The sequence below is a fragment of the Cygnus atratus genome, chromosome 19 (genome assembly GCF_013377495.2).
Source record: "Cygnus atratus isolate AKBS03 ecotype Queensland, Australia chromosome 19, CAtr_DNAZoo_HiC_assembly, whole genome shotgun sequence".
Classification (NCBI taxonomy): domain Eukaryota; kingdom Metazoa; phylum Chordata; class Aves; order Anseriformes; family Anatidae; genus Cygnus; species Cygnus atratus.
Genome location: NC_066380.1, coordinates 1208589 through 1232214, shown reverse-complemented (window position 1 = coordinate 1232214; position 23626 = coordinate 1208589). Strand labels below are relative to the sequence as shown.

Below are 23626 nucleotides of genomic sequence, written 5' to 3'. Positions count from 1 at the left end.
AAAGTTGTAGACAACAGAAGTGCAACACCTCCTAGCTACACTTGAAAGGATAATTTCAGTTCATGCTTGAAATTACATCGATTTTTTAATTACCAACATTCACCACGGCTAGCACACTGGTCACAGCTCTCCTGGTGCCCAGCTCTGAAGTTACTCGGATCACCTCCGTGTTCGGCCAAGCCCTGCTGTGAGCCACACAACACCATCCCAGCAGAAACACGGTGAGCCAAGACACCAAAAAAGCAGCAACAACTTACCTTACAACTTGCCTTGAATAGGTGAATTATAAAACGTCTCTTATTCACATAAATCAGCATGTTCAATATTTCATACAGCTCTTTATGAAGCATGGCAATGCTGGTTCTTGCACACATCCCTCCCCTCCAGCCCTTTTATTTTCATCATTACATGCAACATTAGGCTCCTAAAAACAATTCAGCTAAGAGAGGAGATATGGATCAACAACCGGCTACAGCTTTGGAAACAGGTTTGCGCTAACAGATGAAAAGGACAAAAGTCTGCTCAGCTATGAAGAGCAGCTGGTGCCAATACAACTATTTACCCTCTGACCTTTCCTCTGCCCAAGAAGTGAACAGTGCCAATTGTTTTCTTGGATTATATACTGTTTACAAGCCCTGAGTGGCATGAAAGGAATTAATAATTTAGCTCATGAAGCTGATGACCTTTATTGGGGTACCCGCTATTTGCTGGGCAGAAATCAGAGCACAAGGCTGCCTTGAAGCCACAGGGTTGCTTTAAGACTTTCCTACTTTACAGCCTAATTGGCCACCATAACATAAATCAATTATTTCTCCTGTTTTAAGCAACAATGCTACCTATTCTCAACCACTCGATTTCTAACTTCCCTTGTATCAAGCCAGGCCTTGTTCTTCGACTTTTACAGCTGTATAGTAAACACGATGGCGAGGAGAGCGAGGAGAGCTTTGCAGGATGAGGAACGTTGGGAAATGCCAGCTTTTTAGAGGTTATGCTATTCTGAACTTCTCTTGACCTTTGCCTGCCCTTGTCCCCGTTTATGCTAATTGAAGGGGTGCACGGAGGCTACTCCTAGAAATGAACTTAGCCTGAACCTGTGACATAGCATTGGACTTTGAAGGTATCGGTGCACGAGTTTTGGCAGCCCAGCACCAAAGGTAACCATCACATCCCATACAGAAGGAGTACAGCACGCAAGGCACGGTGCCCTGAACAACTGCAGGAGCCCTACGATCAGAAGCAGCAGAATCGTACTTGTATAACCATCAGGAGATTCACGCTGGAAGGTCTCTGTCGCTCACCTAGTGCCCTTCCACTGGAAGCAGACCTGTTTTCAAGGCTGGATCAGTTTGACCAGGGGTCTGTTCACCAAAGCTTTGAAAGCCTCTAAGGATACTGACTCCATGGCCTCTCTAGACACCAGTACTGCATCGCTGCCGATAACGTTTGTATCCCCCTCAAAACATCCAGCAGGAATTTCCATTGCTGCAACCTGTGATCGCTGTCTTGACCTTTTGCCATACACCTCCAAAGAGTCTGGTTCCATTTGTTCCTACAACCACTTTTAAAGGACTGGAAGGCCGACAGTTAATCTCCACTTAGCCTCCTCTTCTCCAAGCTAAACAAACGCAATCCCCTCGGCCTGTCCTCATTTGTCAGGCGTTGGAGCCCCCAGCCTCCCCAGCAGCCCTCCTCCGGCCTTACTTCAGCTCACCGGCCTGTCCTGTGCCGGGGGGGCCCAGCACTGCTCCAAGGAGCCGTCACGCTCCCCACCGCCTGCTGGCCACGCACGAGGCGGCCCCTGGCGAGCTGTCACCCCAGCACACCCTGCCGACACCCCGAGGCTTGGCAGGGCCCCGCGCCGTTTCGGCAGAGCCGCACCGCAGCTGCAGGGGGTTACCGCGTCCCAGATGCGGGGCTTGACGTTGGTCTCTGTTGAACCTGGAGGTTTCAGTCAATCCTTTCCTTCTGGTCACTGAGGTCCTCCTGTGCCCTCCAGGACAGCAGCCCAGCCTCGCCGGCCGGTCAGACACGCGCCCCGTCGTGCCCTGGCTGGTGCCGGCACCAAGCAGCACGGCCCCTGCACAGGTCCCCTCGGTACCCGGCCACCCGTCAGCCTCTTAACTACCGACTGCTACCCTCTGAGCCAGACAGCAGAGGTAGTTTTTCGCTCACATTTCCCCATTTGGCCACAACGATGGCACGTCAGACCGTGCCGAAAGCCTTGCTTACGGTTAAGGTAAATGGCAGTCAGCTCTCCCCCCGTTCGGGGGTCCAGCCATCCCGGCACAGGAGGAAGGAGCCTGCTCAGGCATGGTTTGCTCTTGGTAAGCCCCCGTCAGCGTTCCCAGTTACCTTCCTGTCCTACCTGTGCCTGGAAACATCCTTCGGGAAGATGAGCTCCATACTTTTCCCAGGGACTGAGGCAAGGCTGACCAGCCCGCAGCTCTCCAGATCAGCTACTGCTAAGCAGAGCCGAGTTAAAGGTGATTCATTATCCCTTATCAGCGAATTTTACCATACAGAGACATTCCTCCCCTTTCCCCTACATCAGGCGGAGCTTCTTGTCTCACCTCTCCGCTGAAAACATGCTGCTTGGAGAGAGGAGCGGGAAGTAAGGTCACTTCGTGACAAATATTGAGTTATTTTTGTTAACATGGAAAACAATCACGGTTCCTATTTACCAACAGAGCTGCAAGCATTCACAGCACTTCAACGTCCCACATGCTTAAGGAGCTGTACCTGCACCGTTCCCTTCACTAAACGCTACGCAGACATTGTTATTCTAAATGTCTGTTTACATTCCAGGAAAATTCTGTCAGCGTGGTGTCTGATTTATTGATGCCATCAAAAGTCACAGGATTCCTGAAATGCCTCCTGAGACACAAAAATTGGGGCAGAGAGGAGATGCGTGTTGCTGTGGTGTCAGCTTTACCGCGTGGGTTCCAGACTACATTTCCAGAAGCCTTCTGCATTTCTTTACCGCGCCACGGCAGGCGGCCCGCACAGCGCGCACCTTCCCACCCAGCTCCCACGGACGGGTGAGGATTTCAGAGCACAGCACTGCCCGTGTTCACAAGGCCCATCTCTTTTTAAAGGCATTCTGTCCTGATTCGAGAGCAGAAACGACTACAAAATGTAGAAGTAACCAATAGTAAAAAATCATTGGTTTCAATTTGTATTTTCAATCTGAATTCAGAGCTTCAGTTCGCAGTCTGTTAACACCGGGTCCTGTTTGTACTGGAAGCTCTGCCCAAGATATTCTTTTCGCAGCTGCAATCCAACCACATAATTACTCTCAGTCTTTCTGATAAACTGAATAAGACAAGACTATCAGGCTCCCTTGATCTTTTGGGGCAATTCCCAGCATTTTAGGCGATCAGCATCAGGGCTCTCAGCAGCACTACAGTGTTAGCATTCCAACGCAGCGCTGGCAGTGCTCGATGGGCAGTGAACACGGAGGGCCCACCTCCAGCTTCCAAAGGATCGCATCAGTGTTTTTTGCTGAAGCACTGCAATGACAGGCACTTACTCATAAACACATTTCGCAGCCAGCGCTTCTCAGCATTAACTGCCCGCTCCAAAGGCACGCTGCCTCTGCTCCCAGACGTGCCATTTACCTGGAATACATTCTGGTTGAACTGGATATTGCCTAGCAGACAGCCCAGACTACTCCAATATTGAAAGATCAATTGCACGATCGTTCTGTAAGTCTTTGTGCTGTCTGTACATTAGTGAAAATCCTATATTTACTTTTTGGTCACTGATAAAACGTTGGCCAACACAAGTCCTTGCCATACTACCTTAGAAAATCCATCTATTCAGTCTACTAGATTTACCTACATTAAAAAGTAAAGTTAACCGATGTTATACAAGGGTAGAGATGCCACTGATCTTTGAAGCGTTATCAACCCAGACTAACACTCAACCACCAATAACTAACAGCACATTATGTCATGTAGAACATGCCAGAAATCAGGCTGTAAGTTAGCCAGCGTTCCCAGAGGTGCGTGGTTCTGGATGCCAACCACCAATGCTTCAGAATGGAAGCACGACCGGACCTCTTTGCCATGCCCTTGTAATTCAGCAGCTGGTGCACGACCAGCACCGACAAACTGATCCTGGGCAAGCACAGACATGTGGTGAGCTCTGAAAACAGTTTTTCCCCTAACCTCAAGGTTAATGAATTTAACAGTGTCCAAGTTTTATTTTGTGAAGATAGCGTCACAGCTTCTGTCCGTACCGGGCTTCAGCTGCACCCAGCCGAAGCTTGCTAGGACTCCGCTCTCTGTGCTAACCTGGAAAGGAGAGAAGAGTAACTAGGACTTACTGGCCATGGGGTCGTGCTCTGTGGAAGGATCCTGGCAGCATCCTAGAACGTGAGAAGTAGGTGTAGGAACTACGCATGCAAACATTCCTTCACTGCTGCCACACATGCTCAGAAAGACTGAACCATTAAAATTAACTCCTGAATGCACAGTGAACATCAAAACACCACATTAGAAAGAGGGTGAAAGCTTTATAAGGGCCTACCTGCAACACGTTTCTGTAGTGCTCAATCCTAAAATAAGATAGCTGAGCTGCAGATATGCTCCCTGTACCATACAGAAAAGCTACTGTTGGCATCCTGTGTTTAAGTCTATAACTCATTTTCAGCACAGGGAAGTGGCAGGTGTTAGAAATATGATATTCTCTGTTGTATAAATCAATCACCAGAGCTGTAGCTCTCGCTGCATGTCACGAGAGGACCAAATCAATGAATGAGCTTAACACGTAGTTTGTCAGTGTGGGTGTAGCCGTGGTTGGTGCTCTTTCATTTTCATGAGGTCTTTGTTTCTTCCTACAGGCCACCTGAAAGTGTTTTGTGGCTCACGGTGATGACTGCAATAAACAAACTGTCCTTTGGCAGCAAAAGGATCGACCCGGAGCTCCCCGTGCCCAAGGGATGCTCAGTGCCCGGGTGTGCGCCTCCAGCTCCAGGCGACGCTGCAGCCGGAGCCGCCAGCACCCCGCAAGCAGGCACTGGGCTCCGTCCCGGACACGAGACCAGCGCCAGCTCTGAACCTCTCCCTGAGACCAGACGGGAAGGGGCTGTCCTGCAGCTGCAGTTACCTGGACCCCGAGAGCACACGCAGCTCCTCTTAACCACATCTGCTGTGGGATCTGAGTTTTACGCCCTGTTAAAGATGTTTTCCTTCCTCGACTACTGACTTAAGCAACTTTCATGAAATTCAGTGATCTGTGGCCTTCCAGTCTCATTGACTACTTGCCTCGCAGCCCTAAAATACTGACATTTCGGGTTTTGCTGGAGTGAAAAGCTTACATTATTGGCCTCCTAGGAATGGGGACTGCATACAGACAAGAATCAAGGGAAATTTGATTCTTTCTCAGCACCTACCTCTCTGCCTACTGTCTCTGCTGTTTGCAAACCGTATTAGCTCCCGCTGCTTGCAATTCCAGAAACACTCCTTTCTCTTTGGGCCTCATTCCATCTGCATCTGTCTGCTGCTATAATCTCATTTTGCAGGATGCCATGTCTCTTATTAGCTTTTAAGTGTGGTAGCACACATCTAAGCATCACGGAAAACATGGCAGAAAGTGTTTGAGAACTAGAAAACATACTCCAAGATAGAAGCATCATTCCTAGCATTCGGATATTTGTTGATATTTATCTCCACTTGTACTAGATTACCTTAAGGACAAGGAAAATACCTACATTTTTAAAAAGGAAGCTACCATTCTCCCCAGTGGAAAACTCATTTTGAGTGACTTTAGTATACGCTGCTGCTCCAAAGACAAATCTGAAGCTTTAATTCTAGTTTAATCTAACCTCATAGCAATAATACAGGAGTTCACGTTTTGCTGGTTTCCATGAAAAGGCAGTACAAAATTTTGTCTTTTTTGTATCAGTTTAAGACACGACTAAAATTTGTAATTCTAAAGCACTAGTCACATACACTGAGAGAAATCTGTTTCTATTCTTCCGTTTGAAGCTGAGCATATTTGCTCACCAAGTAGATTAAAAACATTTGAAGATCAGCATGTGGTTTTTTTCCACCAAAACCAGGCTAAACAGTAGCAGCAATTTATCACTCAATTTTTTATGCAGCAGCAAAAACACAGCTTAAAGGAATTAGCTCCTCGGCGTACAGCTCCAGCTGTCAGGACAGGGTATCAGCACCTCCCCTTCTGCTCATGACTTGTTCGCCATCTCCTTTAGGAAAGTGTCTTTGAAAACCTGCATCCCGGACAGCTGACGTGCGAATGGAAAATATCCGACTCAGACAAAATAATTTGCTTTCCTCACCATCACCTTGACGAAAACCTCATGCACCTCATTTCCACTGATTTCTGGTGGAGGAGGCACGCAGAGCGCAGCTCACCCGCGGGCAGCCGCCGAGCGTGCTCGTGGCAAGCGACCGCGGCCAGCCGGGCCCCCGCACCCCGGCTGCGGTAAGGGGCTCACACGCTCTCCCAAAAGCCTCTTCAAGGCCGTGGCACCAGCGGGCAAGTGGCCCCTGGGCCAGCGTCCCACGCCTCGGGCCAGCCAAGGCAAGGCACAGGCACGGCACTTACCGAGCGGCTCCGCCAGCTGCCGGCAGAGGTTTCCCTCCCCTCGCTCACCGTGCTCTGTAGCGCTTGCCAGGCTCGTGCTGCGCAGGGCACGGCTCCTCCCGCTGAGCTCCGCACAGCGGCATCGGGGCAGGCGTGCCACCGCAGCCGCGTTTGTCCCGACAGCGTCCCTGCTCAGCAGCACCCGACACCCTCACACTCCCAAACCGGAGACATTTGAGTTCTCTCCTCGTGTTACAGAGAAACCGAGCGCCCCACGACCCCGAAATAAGAACCCCACCTCGGCAGCCCCGCGTTCCGCAGATGGCCGCGTTCTGCTTGGCCAGCGGCGTGCTTCGCGGCTCGCCACTTGAGCACCGGCCCAGCTCCCCCCACCCGCAGCCACAAGCCACGTCCGAGCCTGGAAGCGGCTCACCCTACCAAAGGAGAAAGCCGATCCCCGCGTGCGCTGATCTGCAGCGGACTGAACGAGGTGAAGGCAGCTCGAGTGCTGCCCCGTGTTCCAGAGAGGGGCAGGATGGCCAGGAGATGATTCCTCAAGCATTTACAACGTAAGGCACGAGAGCTGCAAGCATATCACAGCTTCCCCTTAGAAGTTTATCACCTTAATGAGCTACAGGGCATTATCTTCCTTGCTGACAAATAGGATAACATTTTTGTAAGAAAAAGACTCAGAATTTCTAATAGTCAAAGCTCAACCAGAAAAACAATGGCTCAAAGAACATAAGAAAAAGGGTTTCAACATCATTTTGGACCAGAATACTGCTGAAGCAAGAAAAACCTTGCAGATCCTACCGGCTACATTGGAAAGCCGCAGAAGTGGAGCAGTGTTTCAGAGCAAAGCCACAGGAACAGCACCCTCCTGACGGCAGGGCTGGAGCTGTTTAAATTCGCACACTTAGAAAATAGTGAGCAGCTCAGTACCCTCACTGACTACGGAAAGAGAAACTAGTTTTTAACAACGGACATTGAACATCAGCTGGATTTCTTATTAGGTAGGACAAGATACTGCAGTTAAGTCTCTAAAAGAAAAATAAAGTCAAGTTTCTAAGCAATTCGGTGTGAGCATGCAATTTTATTCTCTTTGGTTATTTCCACGTATAACCCGTTTTATTTTTCAGTTTGTCTTAAAACTGAGACGTGCTTGCAACCATGCTGTGCCCAACCACACTCTGGTTAATTCTGCTCTTCAGTGCTCACCCAAGGCTGCCACCACGCACTGTACCGTGCAGCACAGCACGCCGTTGTACCTACCTGCTTTGGCAATGGAGAAAAGCCGTGAATTTACTTCAGGACAGCTTTAGATTCAAGGTCATTTCAAAGCTTTTAACTACTAACTGGGATTTTGTCCCCAGCATTTAAGAGCAGCTGGCAGCCTGTCCCTCAGCCGCTGCACGGGGACCGACCCCTTGGGTACCCGACGATGCACCCAGCTGCCCGCGTGCCTCCGGCACCCACTGGTTACGGGCACGGGCTCCAGGAGCTGCCGCGGCCAATAAACCACCCCAGCGCGTAACGCGAAGGCGTGTACTAAACACCGGGGTTTCTCAGACTTTAAAAAAACAAAAAGTACAGAGTACTTCCAACGAAGCATTTGTTCCGTTTCAGGGGTTAGCAGCACGCCGTCCCAGCAGGCGGAGGATGCACTGAGCAGCGCTGCTCCTCGCTGGGTGTTTCATGGGCATGCCAGGAAAGCGCGTTCAGCGCCCGAGGAGCTGCCAGAGCGCGACTCCTCGTCCCACAGGGAAGGCCGTGGGTGCCCCAGCCCTCGGTGCCCCCCCGGCAGCCCCTGGGCACCGGCTCGGCCTCGTGCGAGGCCCGTGGGAGGCTCAGCGGGGACGGGCAGCGCGGGGCCTTGCCGGAGGCCGGGAGCCCCAGGCGCGGGACAAAGGCCTCCGGCCTCTGGCCACCCGGAGGGAAAGCCCGGCACCTTCCCGAGCACACGTGCAAAGGGCTGAAAGGCCAGGTCTTCTACACTTACAGCACCGGGTTCAAGCTTCTGGAACTCTTAAAACAGAACAAGGAAAACGGCCCAGGGAGCCACGCCGTGCCACCCCCAGCAGAGGGCACGAAGCAGCTCCAGGGCACCAGGGCAGCGGCACCGAGCGCCCGTGAGCCCGACGCCGCCCAAGGACCGCGCTCCCTGCACGGCGAGCCCGCTGCCCCCGCCAGACCCCGAGCCACGAGCTCAGCGCTGCTCGTTCCATAGCAGGCACGCAAGAACGGTTTTTCTGGTGAAGGAATTCTGGCAATGGAAGCGACAGCTATTTCACCATAAATATTACGGTATTCCTTACACAACGGCTACTGCAGGAGTCCTCATAGAAAGCGCAGTTGTAAACAACTTGCTTGTTTCAGTTTACAGCAATTTACTAGATAAGAGTTCAAGTAACCCCCATCCGCCTGCTACAATAAAATACCCTACAGAGGCTGGCAGTGACTGCTTATTGTTGTGCAATCTCTAGGTCTACGTATATATTTTTATTTTTAGCACGGGTTAAACACGCAAGAAAAGGACCAGCGTCCAGAGGTCCGTTCCTTCCCCAGTATCAGTCTGCAGCACAAGCTACTTCAAACTTAGTTCGTTTCATGAAGAAGCTGTAAGCTTTTGTAACTCTGCTCCTGCAGGGGCAGGCAGCGAGCTGCTGTACCTGCGGGTAGAGGACAGGGAGGCTTGGGAACAGGAGACGAGAACAGCCTGCTGTCAGCTACAGAAACACCAAATAAATCCAGAAGCAAAACACAGCTCAGCTCAAGTGCCGGAAACATCTTTAGTCTGAGCTGAGATTGCATATAGGTGATTAATCAGTTTTCTTCACAACTTTGCTGTTTGTTTGTTTTCAAACACAGAAGGCAGCCTGCTGCGCCTCGTGTGCAAGTCACCACCGGGGAAGGACACGGACACGGCGCCTCTCCCTGCCGACGCGGGAGCATTCCTGGCAGGGCAGCGGTCCCATTTCCCACACGGGGTGATCGATCACGCCCTGCCCCTTAGAAGGGCCGATCGGTTTCCTGGTGCCAGGAAAATGATTGATGAATATTTCAAGCCGTGGGCCTCTCCTCCTGCTGGGTGCCCTTTTTACACGTCTCCACCGGGCCTGGGGAGCTTTTCCAAGACTAGGAAGTGTCATTTTTATGGATATCATCCTGTGGCAGGGACGGTGCGCTGGGGAGAGCTGCTGTGTAAATCAAGATGAAACACCAAAGGCTGGCTCCAGCGTTAAGGTAACGAGGCAATGCAGCAGGCATCGGGGAAGCAGGGAAAGAGAAGCAGGCAAAGAAAAGCCTCCTGAAGCCGCGGGCAAGGCGGGAGGCACAGAACAGCCGCGCCGTCAGCCCGCTCCTGCACCTCGGGACCGGCAGGCTGCCTGGCGCGCCCGCACCGCCGGCTGCTCCCTCACCGCTCTGCAGCCCTGTAGGGCAGGGAAACGCGTCCAGCCACAGGTCTGCGTCTCTTCTCTTTCTAGAGACGCTTTCAGAAAACAAACTTGAAAGCTCAAAAGAACATTCTGCCTGGGAAGCACCGAACAAGAATTTCTAACGAGGCCTCAATTACAAGGCTAAGCTTCGGCTCCCGGTTCACACGGGTCGGTGGCACCACTGTAAACCCAGCACCGAGCTTCATGAACCTTTCAAATCCACCTCCCAGCAGCCTACACTTCGTACAGACTTCCCCATTTAGAGCAGTAGAGCCACGTCCCTAACGAAATACCAGGTGGGCTTTATGACCGGCCTTCACAGCCACCCCACGCGGGCCGAGCTGGGCCCTGCCCCGAGTGGCCAAGCTGACAGAGACTGCTTGGGAAAGCCGGGTGCTAGAGGCTGCATTCGCAATTAACCCTCCCTGAAAAACACCAAGCACGCACCCAGCGTTACTGCTGGGTGATTCAGAAACCCGGCCTGAGGTGCTACGGAGGAGCAACGCTCCCGGGAGAGGAGCGCCAGGCAGCGCAGGGCCAGCGGGTCGTGGCTCTGCCACCACCGCCCGTCACCGCCAGGGTACGGAACAAACGCTTCTTGGAAGACATCAACAGAAATAAAAGAGCCAGACTGAAGCCTGCTGATTTTGGCTTAATCTACGTCAGCCAACCCTGTCGGCCACTAGGAACTCTATCTCAGCGAACCTGGCACGCCGCAGTGAGCGGGGCACGGCCACACAGCGCACCAGGACCAAGCTCTCTTCGGGCCCAAAGGGCTCTGGGAACGAACACAGCAACTTCGGCTCCTGCTGAACTGACACCCAGAGCTCCAACTCCAGGAAAAAAACTACTTTAAAAAGCTTACGTTCCACTGCGAAATGAGAGAAGACCCCGGCTAGGCCGGTACCCACCCTAAGCCAAGGCTCGGTAGCCAAGAACACGGTGCTGCAGGGAGGGAAGCTGCCTGCAGGTGAGGCCAGTTGCTGCCTGTGCCCAGCAGAAAGGCAGCTCTCTGAGGCTGTTTATAGAGCTGGCTCAGGACACAAAATCTCATAGCAAGAGCGTACGTAACACGTTTACAGTAGCGATATATTCAGAGCAGTTCTTACTGTGCCTTGCCAAAGAACGAAGTCAGGTTATGGCTGGGAGACCAAAGGAGAAGACTTGCAGAGGACGCGGGCAGCGCTTGGCAGCAATTGCACGCAGCACAACTTTCTCCATTTTCTTACGACAGCCCTGAGAGCCACCAGGCACCCAGGTAAGCCACGTGCTCCTCAGAGGCGTGCCGGAGCCAGCGCAGCCCCGCAGAGCGCGCCCCGAGCACTGCGCCAGAGCGCGCCCACCGCAGCTCTCTGCCAGAGCACGGACTGCCTCCGCACTCCTACCTCCTGAGAGCTTTCAGACTGACGTCCAAGGACGTAAAATTCGAGGTTGTATTTCCTTGAAATATTTAAAGTTCCCATCAAGTTTCAGCCGGGAGACGTGCTTCCAGACAGGGACAGCACAGCACTTTGCAGTCAGCCTGACGTTAGAGCTCTGGTGAATTTTTAGCATTTTCACACAAAGGGAAAAACAGCTAAAAGCATTAATCCTTCACAGCGACCAGCAACTTCTCCAAGTTAAATTTCCAGCGCCCCCACAAAGGCAGTAGCTGGGGCGAGGAGGCGACGCGAGGCAGACGCGCCACTCACGCCTCGCGAAGGACGCGGGCTTCACCTCCTGTGAGCGAAGCTCCTTATCAAAGAGCTGCCGCAGAATTAGGGTACTCCAGGCATAGTCTGCCTTCGAGATAAGTTACTGGCAATCATTTACCAACACAGAATTTCACTGAGGCTAGCCGACCAGCAGTGTATTTCCTCTTTCCAGAAAAAACTGTACAGAACCATTTTTATCAACAAAATCTGAAGTCTTCTAATTAGGTAATTAGAACTGTAATAATTAAGACTAAAGCTGAACCTCGCAGGTCCTCTTGTCCCCCAACTTCCCTTTCTCAATTAACTCTGCGAAGTGATAACCACTGTGGCTTAAAGGCTCAAAAAAAAAAAAAAGGGAAGGATCAAAAGGCTGGTTTAATACAGCTGGAGGGAAAGAATGCATTTCAGCTCACCAGCAACCATCTGACGAAATCCTGGGCCAATTCTTTATGTAAATGACTTCATTAGAATTACCAGATTACACTGCTGAAGGCTTTATTTAAATAGGCAGTTTATCGACAGGATAAACTGTGCTCTCATTCTCAGAGAATGCTAGTGTAAAAGCATTTGTTCAAAGCTGCCACCACGAAGAGTTGAACAGTAATTCACTAAACCACTTGCAAATTTGCCTCCCCCCCAAAAAAAAAAAAAAAAAAATCAAAAGTGACCTGCTAGACACATGACTAAAAGCTCAACGTTGCTTCCCAACAAGCAGTAAAAACAGCCTCCTGACCAGAAGATTCCGTTTTATTTTCTATTGTAGAGTAACTTTACAACAATTCATAGCAGAAAAAAATTGTTGCAGCTCCACATCACACACTGCCTGCTAAATACATTGCTAGTCTTGTTTTTAATACAAAAAGGCACGCATAAAGCCTTTTCCCCCGATTAATGATCTACAGAAGCCATCAATACTGAATTCCAGCTTTACACCAAGAGGTATTTTTCCATCTAACCATCAAACCAAAACAAACAGAGGAATCAGTTCTTCCTAAATTATAAATCTTATTTTTCACCACATCCACAAGCTCAAAGTTCTGGTGTTTATTATTGTCTATTATTATTTACAAAAGCAAGAGCCACACACGTTACGCAAGTCAAAACCGAGCTGAAATAACACCGCAACTTCTTGTTTATTCAGAGACATTTGACTTTAGCAGTGTTGCCATTCGACAACTCAATTTGTTTTTCTTCCTAAACCTTCAAAGAAATGTTTATAGCAAGTAAACTAAGACCTAGCTGTATCAATGAAATAGTCTTTGTTAAGCAAAGGCTTATCTCATCAGATGCAAAGCAACCAAGCATAAAGAGCCACTAAAAATGTCAGTGCGTACCAGTAAACTTTCTAAGAGAGCCGTAGGAGAGGGAAGGGATGCAAGCAATGGCATTTTTCTTTGAAAACTCTGCATTCTCTGTGCTCTCACAACTTTGTCCTTCTTTCTGCTGCAAAGTTCACCCGGATCAGAAATTTACCCATCGGGAACATTAAGGGAACTAAATAATTCAGTTAGTTTCCCGATACTTAAATCTTCCAAGACTACTCACACAAAGCGCCCGGAGTTGTCTTAGTTCTAGATAACAAGCTTTACTCTTGTTTTATTAGAGACATGAGGGCTTTTATACCGCTTCAATTATTTTATGTTTCATTCACAAAAAAAAACCCCAACATACCAAATGAAACTCCAGGGAAATGGGTCTTAAGGGGATCCCGCCAAGCCCTAATTGCTAGCAGTGCAGGAAAAGTGAAAGCCCTAACAAAATTATTTAAAAAAAGAATTGACTGGACTCGTCTGCCTTCGATTCACCCAATTACAAAATAAGTTTCTTACACAGAAGGGGACGCGCTCACAGCGGTAAGGAAAAGCCATCGCCTTAGACTCTGAGGACATGCGAAATGCCCCTTGAGATAATGAGGCTGTAATTGCCAGTAACTGCTGCCCTCAGATCCCGCGGCCGCATTTCAAAGTTCCTCCGAGGCTCTTTCCCTGCAGAGCCCGGTAAACCTGTGGCAGTTTGCTCGGGGTTAGCACAGAAGCCACGTGCAGGGCTTAAGTTCATTAATGGATTTTAGCATCGCCGCCAATAACGCAACCTACTTTTGGGCGTGATTCCGTAAAGTATTTTTTCCTTAAAAGAGGGAGAGAAGAAATCCTACCTCAGGGCATCAAAAGAGCTCTGAATCTTTGTTGGGACAAGGAAACATCGAGACTCCTCGCTCTCCATTACCGTCTGCAGGTACTTTATAAGCTCACACGGTGACAAGCCGACCTTTCCCGCTCCTCCCCCGCCTGCAGCGAGCTTTAGAGGGACTGAAGGTCACGCAGTGGCCCAACACCGCGCCAGCGTTTCACATTTTTGAAGGCGAAGGAGTAAAAGGCTGTTACACCACCCGTTCAGGACGGCTGACCGCAGCCACGGGCACGGCACCCACCGGGACGCGGGGCCGCTCCGAACGGCCGGCACCGGGCACGGGGGGGTGCCCCCGCCCCGTATTTCCGCGGGAGGCGGGCAGCGGGGCCGGTACCGCCGCGTGAGGGCACCGCAGGCGCTTCCCCGCGAGCAGAGCGCCGCGGCGGGGGCTTCACCGGCGCCCACCCCGCCGGGCAGCCCGCGAGGGGAGGAAAAACGCGGCGGGGGCGGCTCCGCGCGGGGGGCACGGCTCAGAGCCGCGCTCGGTGCGGCCACGGAGGCACCGCGCGCGTGGGGGTGCCGCTGCCCGCGGGGAGCCCTTTGGTGCGGGGAGAGGCGCCCCGGGCGGCGAACGGGGCCGGGGGCCGCGGGACGGGCGCGGCCCCGGCGCTGCGGGTGCAGAAGCGCCCACACGGCGCCGGGAACGGCCGGGCCGAGGCCCGGGGGCCGGGGCCGTGCGGGGCCGTGCCCGCCGCGCGGCCTTTGTTGTGCCCCCGCCGCCCGAGCGGCCGGGCCGGGCCGGGCCGTGTGGAGCCGCTGCCCCGCCCCGAGCGGCCCCGCTCCGCTCCGCTCCGCGCCGCTCCGCTCCGCCGCGCCCGGCCCCGCCGCCCCCGCGCCCCGCTCGCTCACTCACCGCTGCGCGGCGGCCCCTTGGCGGCGGCGGCGCGCGGCTCCGGGAGCTCGGCGGGCGGCTCCAGCTCCATGGCGGCGGCGCCGGGGCCGGGGCGCGGCGCTCTCAGGGGCCCCGGCGGCCGCGCGCCCCCATGGCCGCTCCGGGCGCTGCTGACAGCCGCGGCCACCGCCGCAGGACCGCCCCGCCCCTCTCCCCCCGCGCGGGGCACGACGGGAAACGTAGTCCGACCGCCCCCTGGCGGCCCCGCCCACCGCCCCGCCCCTGGCCCCGCCCCTGGCCCCGCCCCCCGCGCGGCCCCGCCCCGCCCCCGCCGCGCCCCGGCCGCCCCCCGCCGGTGCACCGGGAGCGGCGGGGCGCCAGGGGGCAGCCGCCGGCCGGCTGCGGCGGGCGCGGCTCGGCACGGCCCGGCACGGGCACCGGGCACCGGGCACCCGGCACCGGGCAGGCGCCGGGCACCGGGGGCAGCTCCAGCCCCCGAGGCTGCGGGGAAGGCGCTGCCGGCCCCGGGGCGGGCACCGGGCACCCGGCGGGGCGGCACCGCGGCGCCGCTCGTGGGGCCGGGGCCGAGCCGGGGCGGGGCGGGCGGGCCCGCGGCTCCTCCCCGCCGCCGGTCCGGGCGGAGCGGGCGCTCGGTGCGGGTGCTCGGCGCCGCTCTCGCCATGCGGGCGCTGCTGCTCCCGGCGCTGCTGCTCCCGGCGCTGGCCGCGGCGCGCGGCGGCACCACGGTAAGCCCCCGCCGGGACCGGGACCGGGACCGGGACCGGGACCAGGACCGGGACCGAGCTCGGGCAGGGACCCCCGGGGCGGACACCGGAGGGCGAGCGGGGCGCTGGGGTCAGGTGCGCGGAGCGAGCCCCGGGGGCAGCCCCGGCCAGGCGCGGCCGGGAACGCGGTGGCGGCCGCGGGGAGCGGCGGGCGGGCGGAGAGGGGCGCCGCAACCGGAGCCCCGCGGCGGGAGCGGCCCCGGGACGGAGCGGGGCCGGCAGCGCCCGGTGCCCGGAGCGGCCCCGGGGCAGGAGGGGCGGTGCAGAGCCGGGACGTGCCCGGGCAGCCGGTGCGCAACGCCCGGCTCCGGGATCCGCGGGCGGAGCTCCCCGCGGTGCCCCCCCGGGCCTGAGCGCAGGGCTCGGCTCTCGGCCGCCCGCGGGGCTCCGCCGGTGGGCACTCGCTCACGGCCCCGGCGTCGTCTCCGTGGGCACGTGCGGACGGCGTGTGGCGAGGAGGAGGAGGAGGAGGAGGAGGGTGAGGGTGCCCTGGGTGCCGCGGGTGCCCTGCCCTGGCACGGACGCCTTCCAGCCGCTGCACGCGAGGAGCGCGGCACGGCAGCGAGCTTCCCGATGAGCGTTCTCCCTGCGGGACAGGACAGGTCCTCTGGCAGAAAGCAAAGGCCGGCTCAGAAGCTGGCCGGGCTCATTGTCAAAAGCCCTTCTTCCTCCAAACGCTGGCACAAATTCAGTGCTCGCACGAACGCTTTTGCAAGAGGTCCCAGAAGCTAAGCAGCGCTGGGAACATCACCCAACTCGTAGAGCTGGGAGCGAGGAAACCCTCGGCACGGCGCAGGGATGCTCTCACCTGCCGGCCGCCAGCACACAGCCCGGCCCCGGGGCTGCGGCCACCCCCAGAACGCCTCTGGGGAAGCCACTGGGTGGGGGTCCCCCGGTCTGCGGCAGGAGCCGCCTCGTGTCCCCCACGGTGCGGGGCTGGGCGCTGAGCGCGGAGCCAGGCAGGGCTGTGCAGGTTCAGCGCCGCGGGCGATGCTCGGAGGCAGTGACCTTCGCAGAGTGGGCTGTGCGGGGACCTTTTTTTAAGACTTCCTTGTTTATTGCCTTTTGTGTATAAATAGAACATATGGTTCCTGTTTAAGGAAGCCATTTAAAAGGCAGAGTGGGGTTTAATGTTACCGCCCGGGTGCAGGCAGGCGCGGTGCCCTGGCTGCTGCGCAGAGGTGCGTGCACCGCCGGGCTCGCCGCAGCCCCAGCACCCGCTGTCACCCACAGCCCAGGGCGAGCGGCTCTCACTGCTGCTGACCCCCTGTGAGACAAAGGGGCTGCGGGCAGGCTGCCCTGAGCAGGGGCTGCTGCTGAGACGCGGGCAGGAGATCACTCGGTCTCCTGGTTTAGAGGTCGCTGCCTCTTGGTGCCGCGGGGGAGCCTTGGTTCGCTCAGCCCCCCATGCACCGTGCAGTGTAAACAACCCGCGGCAGCGCTACGGGTGTACTTGCTGCGCACGGCCCCAGCCCGCACGCCCCACCTAAGTGCGACGCTGGGCCTCCGCGCGAGGCCGTTCCTCCCTGGAGCAGCGCTGCCAAGTGCGATGGGAGGGAACGCGCCGCCCGCCGCCGCCTGCTCCCACGGGAACGAGCCTCCGGCACGAGGAGCTGGAGCCGTGCCGCGCGGAAGGTGCTGGCGCGGGCAGGACCGCAGCGTGCTTCCCAGGGCTCGGCCGCCGGGCTGCGCTGGGGGTTGGTCTTGGGGTGCTGGAGGGCAGGGGGGAGCCCCGCACGGGCTGTGCCAGCAGCGCTGCTCTCCCAGCCCCTTGGCGCAGCCCTCGCGGGGCTGGCACGGGGACGCACGTGCACGCAGGGACCTCGCGCAGCCCCCTGGGTGTGGAGGGATGGGGCTGGCAGCTGGGCTCCGAACCTTCCTGCCCGCTTGCACGAGCGCCTGCGTTGCCACGGGGAGGTCGGAGGGAGCCAGGGGCGAGCGCGGGAGCTTGGGGACGCGGTGTTTGCCCAGGAGGATCCTGCTCCCCGCGCTGCCCTGCCCATCCCCGTCCACATCCCGCCAGCCCTCTGCCACCGCTGCCCGCGGCACCCTGCCGGGAGGTTCATGAGATCCTGTTAAATTTACAGCGCTCCCCAGCAGCCTGATGTTTTCCTCCCGGCTAGTGAGACCTTCGTTTCCCTGTGAAAAGGGAGAGGGGTTTTTTTTGAAATGCAAAACGCAGGGAGGCTTCGCCGCCGCTTTGGGAAGGGAAGCCCCCAGCTCCCGGGGCCGGGGGAGCCGCTGGCACTGGGGCCGGGCCGGGAGCGCAGTGGCCGAGGGAAGGCAGCTCCCCGGTTGCCGGTCCTGGGCCACCGCCAGCCCCGTGGGCAGGGACGGTGCCGGCGGAGCCGCGGGTGCTGCCTGCGGGCTGCGCCTCTGCCCTTTCCCACGCCGCGTCGTGCTCCCGGGGGGTGGAGGAAGGGACAGCAAGAGTTAAACTCAGCTCCCAGCCCTGCCCCGTTCGGTTTCCCAGGGTGAGTCAGGCTGGCCCCTGGCTGCGGAGCCCTCCTGCCCCCGGGCCCCCGGCGCTGCCTCTCCCAGCCTCGTGGTGCGTGGAGCACGATCCCCAGATGAGGTCCCCACATGAGGTCCCCACATGAGGACGGTCCCCACATGAGGACGGTCCCCACATGAGGACGCTCCCCGGAGCAGGACGCTCCCCGCGCAGCACGGCCGCTGCCCCCGCCAGGACCCGTCCCCAGCTCCCCAGGGCTCCCGCAGACCCAGCCGAGGTGGGGGCCCCTGCACTGCCCCCGAGGCTGCAGGGACGGGCTGAGCTCACCGGCGGGCTTCTCCTGGCTGCCGGGGGCTGACGCCGGCACTGCCGGGTGCCCACGCGTGACGCTTGACCCAGCCCCAGGAGCCGAGCCCCAGCTGCCGCCCGTCACCCGGGGGTTCTCTTCTTGGAGCCTCCAAGCAGCGCTCGAGCTCTGCATTTCCTCATTAATCAAGGCGCTCGTTAGGGCACTGGCACAAAAACGCCGGGGTTTGTGTGTGCAAGGTGTGGCCGGTGGCAGGGAAGCCCGGTGGGCAGGGGGAGGTTCCCTGTGGCTGCAGCAGGCTGCCCTCGGAGGGGCCGCCAGGAGCCGCGGGGCGTCCCCTGTCCCTGGGCTGCGACCCCGCTGGCTGCTGGGGAGCTGAGCCCCCACGTCCCCACCGCTCCCCTGGGATGTGACCAAGGGCACGTCCACAAACGGGCAGGTGCCAGCCAGCAGCGACCAGTGTGGCCGTGACCACGGGTGCTCTCCTTCCCCGTTACCCCCAGGCGCTGGGGGCGTTTTCCCAGGACAAGCCCCTGCGGGAAGTCCCTGGCTTGCTCCTGCCTCCCGCTGCCCCAGATCTCCGGGGGAAGATGAACCCGGCCGGCCGGGAAGGCAGCCTGGAGCGCAGACAAGCTGCTTTTTCCAACTCAGCAGCTTGGCCAAAACCAGGCTGGGACATGGGTTTTCACACAGATGGGTGTGAGAGGGAACAAGCAGCTCTCACTGCTCTGCTGGCGTCACTGCTGCCGGCCGCTGCCCCGGGCTGGAGAAGCCTCTGCAGCAGCTGCTCGGCTGCGGCTCCCAGCCCTGCTCTCACCCTGCTCCTGACCAGAGCGTGGGCAGCACCAGCAGCGGGGCGAGGAGCACGGGACGGGCTGCCAGCTGCCTGCCACCAGACAGCGGTGCCCCTGCCACCGGGCTGCACAGCGCAGCGGCTCCGAGGAGCGGGAGCGGCCTCGTGCCGGGGTGCAGCCACCTCTGGGCATGACAGTGGGTGCTGGGTGACACACGGCCGTGCCCACCCGTCCCTCCAAGCCTGCTGCACTGGGGGCCTTGTTCCCAAGCACAGCCGGGGAGAGAGCAGTTCCTTATCTGGAAAAAACAGCCGAAAAGCACCCCGGGCTCTTGCGTGAGTCAGGGCCATGTGTGGAAACAAGGGAGTCCTTGACTGGGCCTGAGGCCATCGCGGGAGTCGTCCCCATCTGGAGGGGCTGAGCTCACCCCGAGGTGGCTGCGTCTCATCACGAACAATCGTCCCTGTGTGGGGTCGGGGTGTGCAAGCGGCCCCCCCGGCCGCGCTGCAGGCACGCGAGGATGGAGGCGCTGCTGGCTCCTCTCGCCATCAGCGCTGCTCACCCAGGTCCTGCCAGCAGCTGCGAAATGGCAGCAGGAACCGGCCCCACGTCCCCAGGGCACGAGAGGTTCAGGTGGCCACGGGGTGAGAGGCTGCTCGGGTTTTGTCTCCGTCACCATCAGCTGGATGAGGAGAGGAGAGACAGGGTGGCCCGGGCTGGGCCATGCCCCATGCTCCCAGGGCACGGCCAGGAGCCCCTGGGGAGGGGGAGACCCCGCAGAGCTCGGGACTGCCGCGGGAGGGAGGCTCGGTGGCGGCGGGTGGCCCCGCGGGACCCCCAGCACCGCATCCCCCGCAGGCGCTGGGTGAGGCGGACCAGGTGCGGATGACCTCCGAGGGCTCCGACTGCCGCTGCAAGTGCATCCTGCGGCCGCTCAGCAAGGACGCCTGCAGCCGCGTCAGGGACGGCAGCATGCGGGTGGAGGACTTCTACACGGTGGAGACGGTGAGCTCGGGGGCCGACTGCAAGTGCTCCTGCACCGCGCCCCCCTCCTCGCTCAACCCCTGCGAGAATGAGTGGAAGATGGAGAAGCTGAAGAAGCAGGCGCCCGAGCTCTTCAAGGTACCTGCAGGCCTGGTGGGACCGCGGCTGGGGGTCAGGGCCCCCCACCCCGTGCAGCGGCAGGCCCCTGGGGGGTCAGCGACGCGGTTCCTGCGCTGCAGCCGCAAGCGGGGAAGGGGATGCGTGGGGCGCCCCATGGGGTGCTGCCCCGTGGCCCCTGCCCCAGCCCAGCTCTCCCTCTGCAGCTGCAGTCCATGGTGGACCTGCTGGAGGGGACGCTCTACAGCATGGACCTGATGAAGGTGCACTCCTACATCAGCAAGGTGGTCGCCCAGATGAACACCCTGGAGGAGGTGAGTGAGCGCCGGGGCACCCTCCCCACTGCATGCTGACAGTCAGCCCGGCAGCGCCCTCGGCGGGTGGCCTGGCCCCATCTGGTCGCTTAGGGCTTTTGGGAGGTGCCGTGGGCTCCCCCCAGCAGGGCCGCCCCCCTTCCATCCACTCCCCTCTCCTCCCCACCTTCCCCTTCCCTCATCCTCCCCTCCCTCCAGACCATCAAGACCAACCTGAGCAGGGAGAACGACTTCATGAAGGAGAGCGTGCTGCACCTCACCGACCAGATGAGACGCTACGAGAACTACTCCGACATCATGATCAGCATCAAGAAGGAGATCTCCAACCTGGGCTACCAGCTGCTGCAGAAGGACGCTGCTGCGGTCCCTGACAGCAAGGCACAGGTACCCGACCCCCCCGCCGGGCCGCCCCCGCGGTGCTGCAGAGCCGAGCTGCCCCGGGGGTGCCTGCAGCTCCTGGGACTGCGTTGGGGCCGCAGGGGTCTGACCGGGGCTCCCCCAGGACACGGCGGGCGGCCACGGGAAGGGAGCCGCGCGGTTCCCCAGTCCCCGCAAGGCGCTGGCGGACAGGGCGGCTGCACGAGCGCCCAAGGAGAAGCCGCTCAAGCCTGAGAAGCCCAAGAAGGAAAACGTGAAGCGAGGCGGGTCGCAGCCCACGGCCAAGCCCAAGCCGCCCGCGCACCAGCAGACCGTGGTCCGGGGCATCACCTACTACAAGGCTGGGCAGGCGGAGGAGGCGCAGGGGGCGGCTGGCAGCCGCGGTGAGTGCAGGGCTGTTCTGTGGGGCGAGGGCCAGGGACTGTCGCTGCCGGCACACCGAACCCCACCCCCGTGTCCCCACAGAGAGCACCGCCAGGGGGGCGGCTGTGCCCGAGCGGCAGGAGGAGAGGGGCCCCACGCCCCCTCCGGCCGAGAGCACCCCGTCCCGTCCCGGCACACGGGCAGAGACCACCGTGCCCAGCACCACGGCTGTGCCCAGCACCGCTTTGGCCCCTCGCACCGCCGCCCGCAGCCCCCCCAGGGACGGGGCCGACAGCACCAGCGGCCCCGAAGTGCCCAACAGAGGTGAGTGAGCACGGCCGGGCTGCAGGGCGGGGGCACCCACAGCACCCATCCTGGCTCCTGTGGGCTGGTGGCCCAGCTCCTGGCCCTGCAAGGACTGAGCCTTCCTCCTCCTCTTTTTCCTCCTCCTCCTTCTCCCTCCCGCAGTGAAGGAGGTGGAGTGTGAAGGCACCATCAAGTCGGTGGAGCCCCCCACGGAGCACCACAGCTACGGGCGCAACGAGGGGGCCTGGATGAAGGACCCGGCGGCCAAGGATGACCGCATCTATGTCACCAACTACTACTACGGCAACAGCCTGGTGGAGTTCAGGAGCCTGGACAACTTCAAGCAGGGTGAGGCTGGGGATGGAGGAGGGCCTCGCTTCCTGCCGGGCGCTGTGCCAGGCCCTGGGCGCTGCCTCCCTGCATGGGGAGCGGACGGGGACCTGCCCCTGGTTCCCTGTGCCTGGCGTCCTGCCCGGCCCCAGGGAGCACAGGGTGTGAGGGGACGGGGCCACCCAGAGCTCTCAACACCCCCCGCCTGCCCGCAGGCCGCTGGAGCAACCTCTACAAGCTGCCCTACAACTGGATCGGCACCGGGCACGTGGTGTACCGGGGCGCCTTCTACTACAACCGTGCCTTCACCAAGAACATCATCAAGTACGACCTGAAGGAGCGTTACGTGGCAGGCTGGGCGCTGCTCCACGACGTGGTGTACGAGGACACAACGCCCTGGAAGTGGAGGGGGCACTCGGACATCGACTTTGCAGTGGATGAGAGCGGGCTCTGGGTCATCTACCCCTCAGTGGACTACGACTACTCGCAGCAGGAGGTGATCGTCCTGAGCCGCCTCGACCCCGGGGACCTGTCAGTGCGCAGGGAGACCACCTGGAAGACGGGGCTGAAGCGCAACGCCTACGGGAACTGCTTCATCATCTGCGGCATCCTGTACGCTGTGGACACCTACAACCAGAAGGAAGGGCAGATCTCCTACGCCTTTGACACGCACACGGACACAGAGGCGGACCTCCGGCTGCCTTTCCTCAACGAGTATGCCTTCACCACGCAGGTCGACTACAACCCCAAAGAGAAGGTGCTCTATGCCTGGGACAACGGCCATCAGATGACCTACAGGCTCCACTTTGTGGTCTGAGCACCCGGCCGGGTCCAGGCACCCGGCAGCAGCCTGGCGCCGGCACCCGAGCTGGGCCGGGGCCACGGGAAGAGCCCGGCTCCCACCCCAGGGCTCTCCCAGCCAGCAGCCACCAGCAGGGCCGGGCTGTCAGGGCCCTGTGGTGCGGGGAGCGCCCCGGGGACACCCCCACGACACGGTGGCTGCTGAGGCTGCAGGGCCGGGTGCCACCACTGGCCGCTCGTCCGGCACTGCCTGCTGGAAGCCCCGGGGCTGCGGCAGGGCACGGGGCAGCCCGGCACCTCTCCCACCCCAAGCCGCTGTACGCGGCCTGGCCCCGTGCCCACTGCAGTCGTTGGTGCCCTTAGCACCCCCGGGACCTTGTCCTGTAGGGTGGCTGCAGCTCGGGCGCTGCCTCGCCGGCAGGAACAGCCGCTGATTGCTATTTTAGAAGATGCAAATGAGATGCCTATGCTTTTGCAATTCATTAGCTTGTTATTTAAATGCATTCACAGGAGGCGTGCGCTGGCACGGAGCAGCCTGTCTGCAGCGCTGGTGTGTGTCCTGCGCCCTGCCTGCGCCCGGCACCGGGCGGGGAGGGGGCGCGAGGCCCTCCTGCGCTCCTCCCACGGCAGCGCGAGGGCCCAGGATTGCTTTGCTTGGTTTCTGTCATTTTAGAAGTGAACAGTATTAAAAAGTAACAGACGTAAAAACAGATTGTGTACCTCTGTCGTTTCTCCTGAAGCCGGGATGGGGCGGTGTGGGTGCTCGCAGTCCCGCTCAGGGTGAGCCCATCCCACAGCCAGGCGTGGAGGGGCTGCTTGCATGCATGGGGGCTTCTCCCTGCACACGCTGGCTGTGCCCGGGGAGGGCACCGTGCTGCGATGCTGCTCGTTCCCACCCTCTGGCAGGGGGGCTCAGCCCGCCGCAGCCTGGCCCTGTGGGGCCCTGGGGTTGGCACCGGGGGGTCAGCACCCGCCTGCAGCACCCGG

General features: G+C 59.0%; 2 protein-coding genes across 4 annotated transcripts in view; one reads left to right on the top strand and one right to left on the bottom strand.

Moving 5' to 3' along the window:
* Positions 1–14911, bottom strand: part of NR6A1 (nuclear receptor subfamily 6 group A member 1) — an 81514-nt gene extending 66603 nt beyond the window's left edge. For 2 of the 3 annotated variants that reach the window (XM_035555436.2, XM_050714646.1), the window contains exon 1: positions 14727–14901. In XM_035555436.2, the coding sequence (XP_035411329.2) occupies positions 14727–14796 (70 nt within the window). In that variant the 5' untranslated portion in view covers positions 14797–14901. Of the gene's footprint in view, positions 1–14726 lie in introns of all 3 variants that reach the window. The other variant, XM_035555435.2, reaches the window with a different exon arrangement.
* Positions 14912–15340: 429 nt separating this feature from the next.
* Positions 15341–23349, top strand: OLFML2A (olfactomedin like 2A). The gene is made up of 8 exons (XM_035555434.1): positions 15341–15451; positions 19905–20168; positions 20354–20461; positions 20660–20845; positions 20964–21222; positions 21305–21526; positions 21671–21856; positions 22054–23349. Exons 1-8 carry the CDS (start codon positions 15386–15388, stop codon positions 22653–22655), a joined length of 1893 nt encoding a protein of 630 aa, XP_035411327.1. The 5' UTR covers positions 15341–15385; the 3' UTR covers positions 22656–23349.
* The last annotated feature ends 277 nt before the right edge of the window (positions 23350–23626 follow it).

Coding starts and splice junctions, on each gene's coding strand:
- OLFML2A (XM_035555434.1), top strand. CDS start 15,386: ATGCGGGCGCTGCTGCTCCCGGCGCTGCTGCTCCCGGCGCTGGCCGCG. Junction 20,846..20,963: donor TCCCTGACAGCAAGGCACAG/GTACCCGACCCC, acceptor GGGCTCCCCCAG/GACACGGCGGGCGGCCACGG. Junction 21,223..21,304: donor GGGGGCGGCTGGCAGCCGCG/GTGAGTGCAGGG, acceptor GTGTCCCCACAG/AGAGCACCGCCAGGGGGGCG.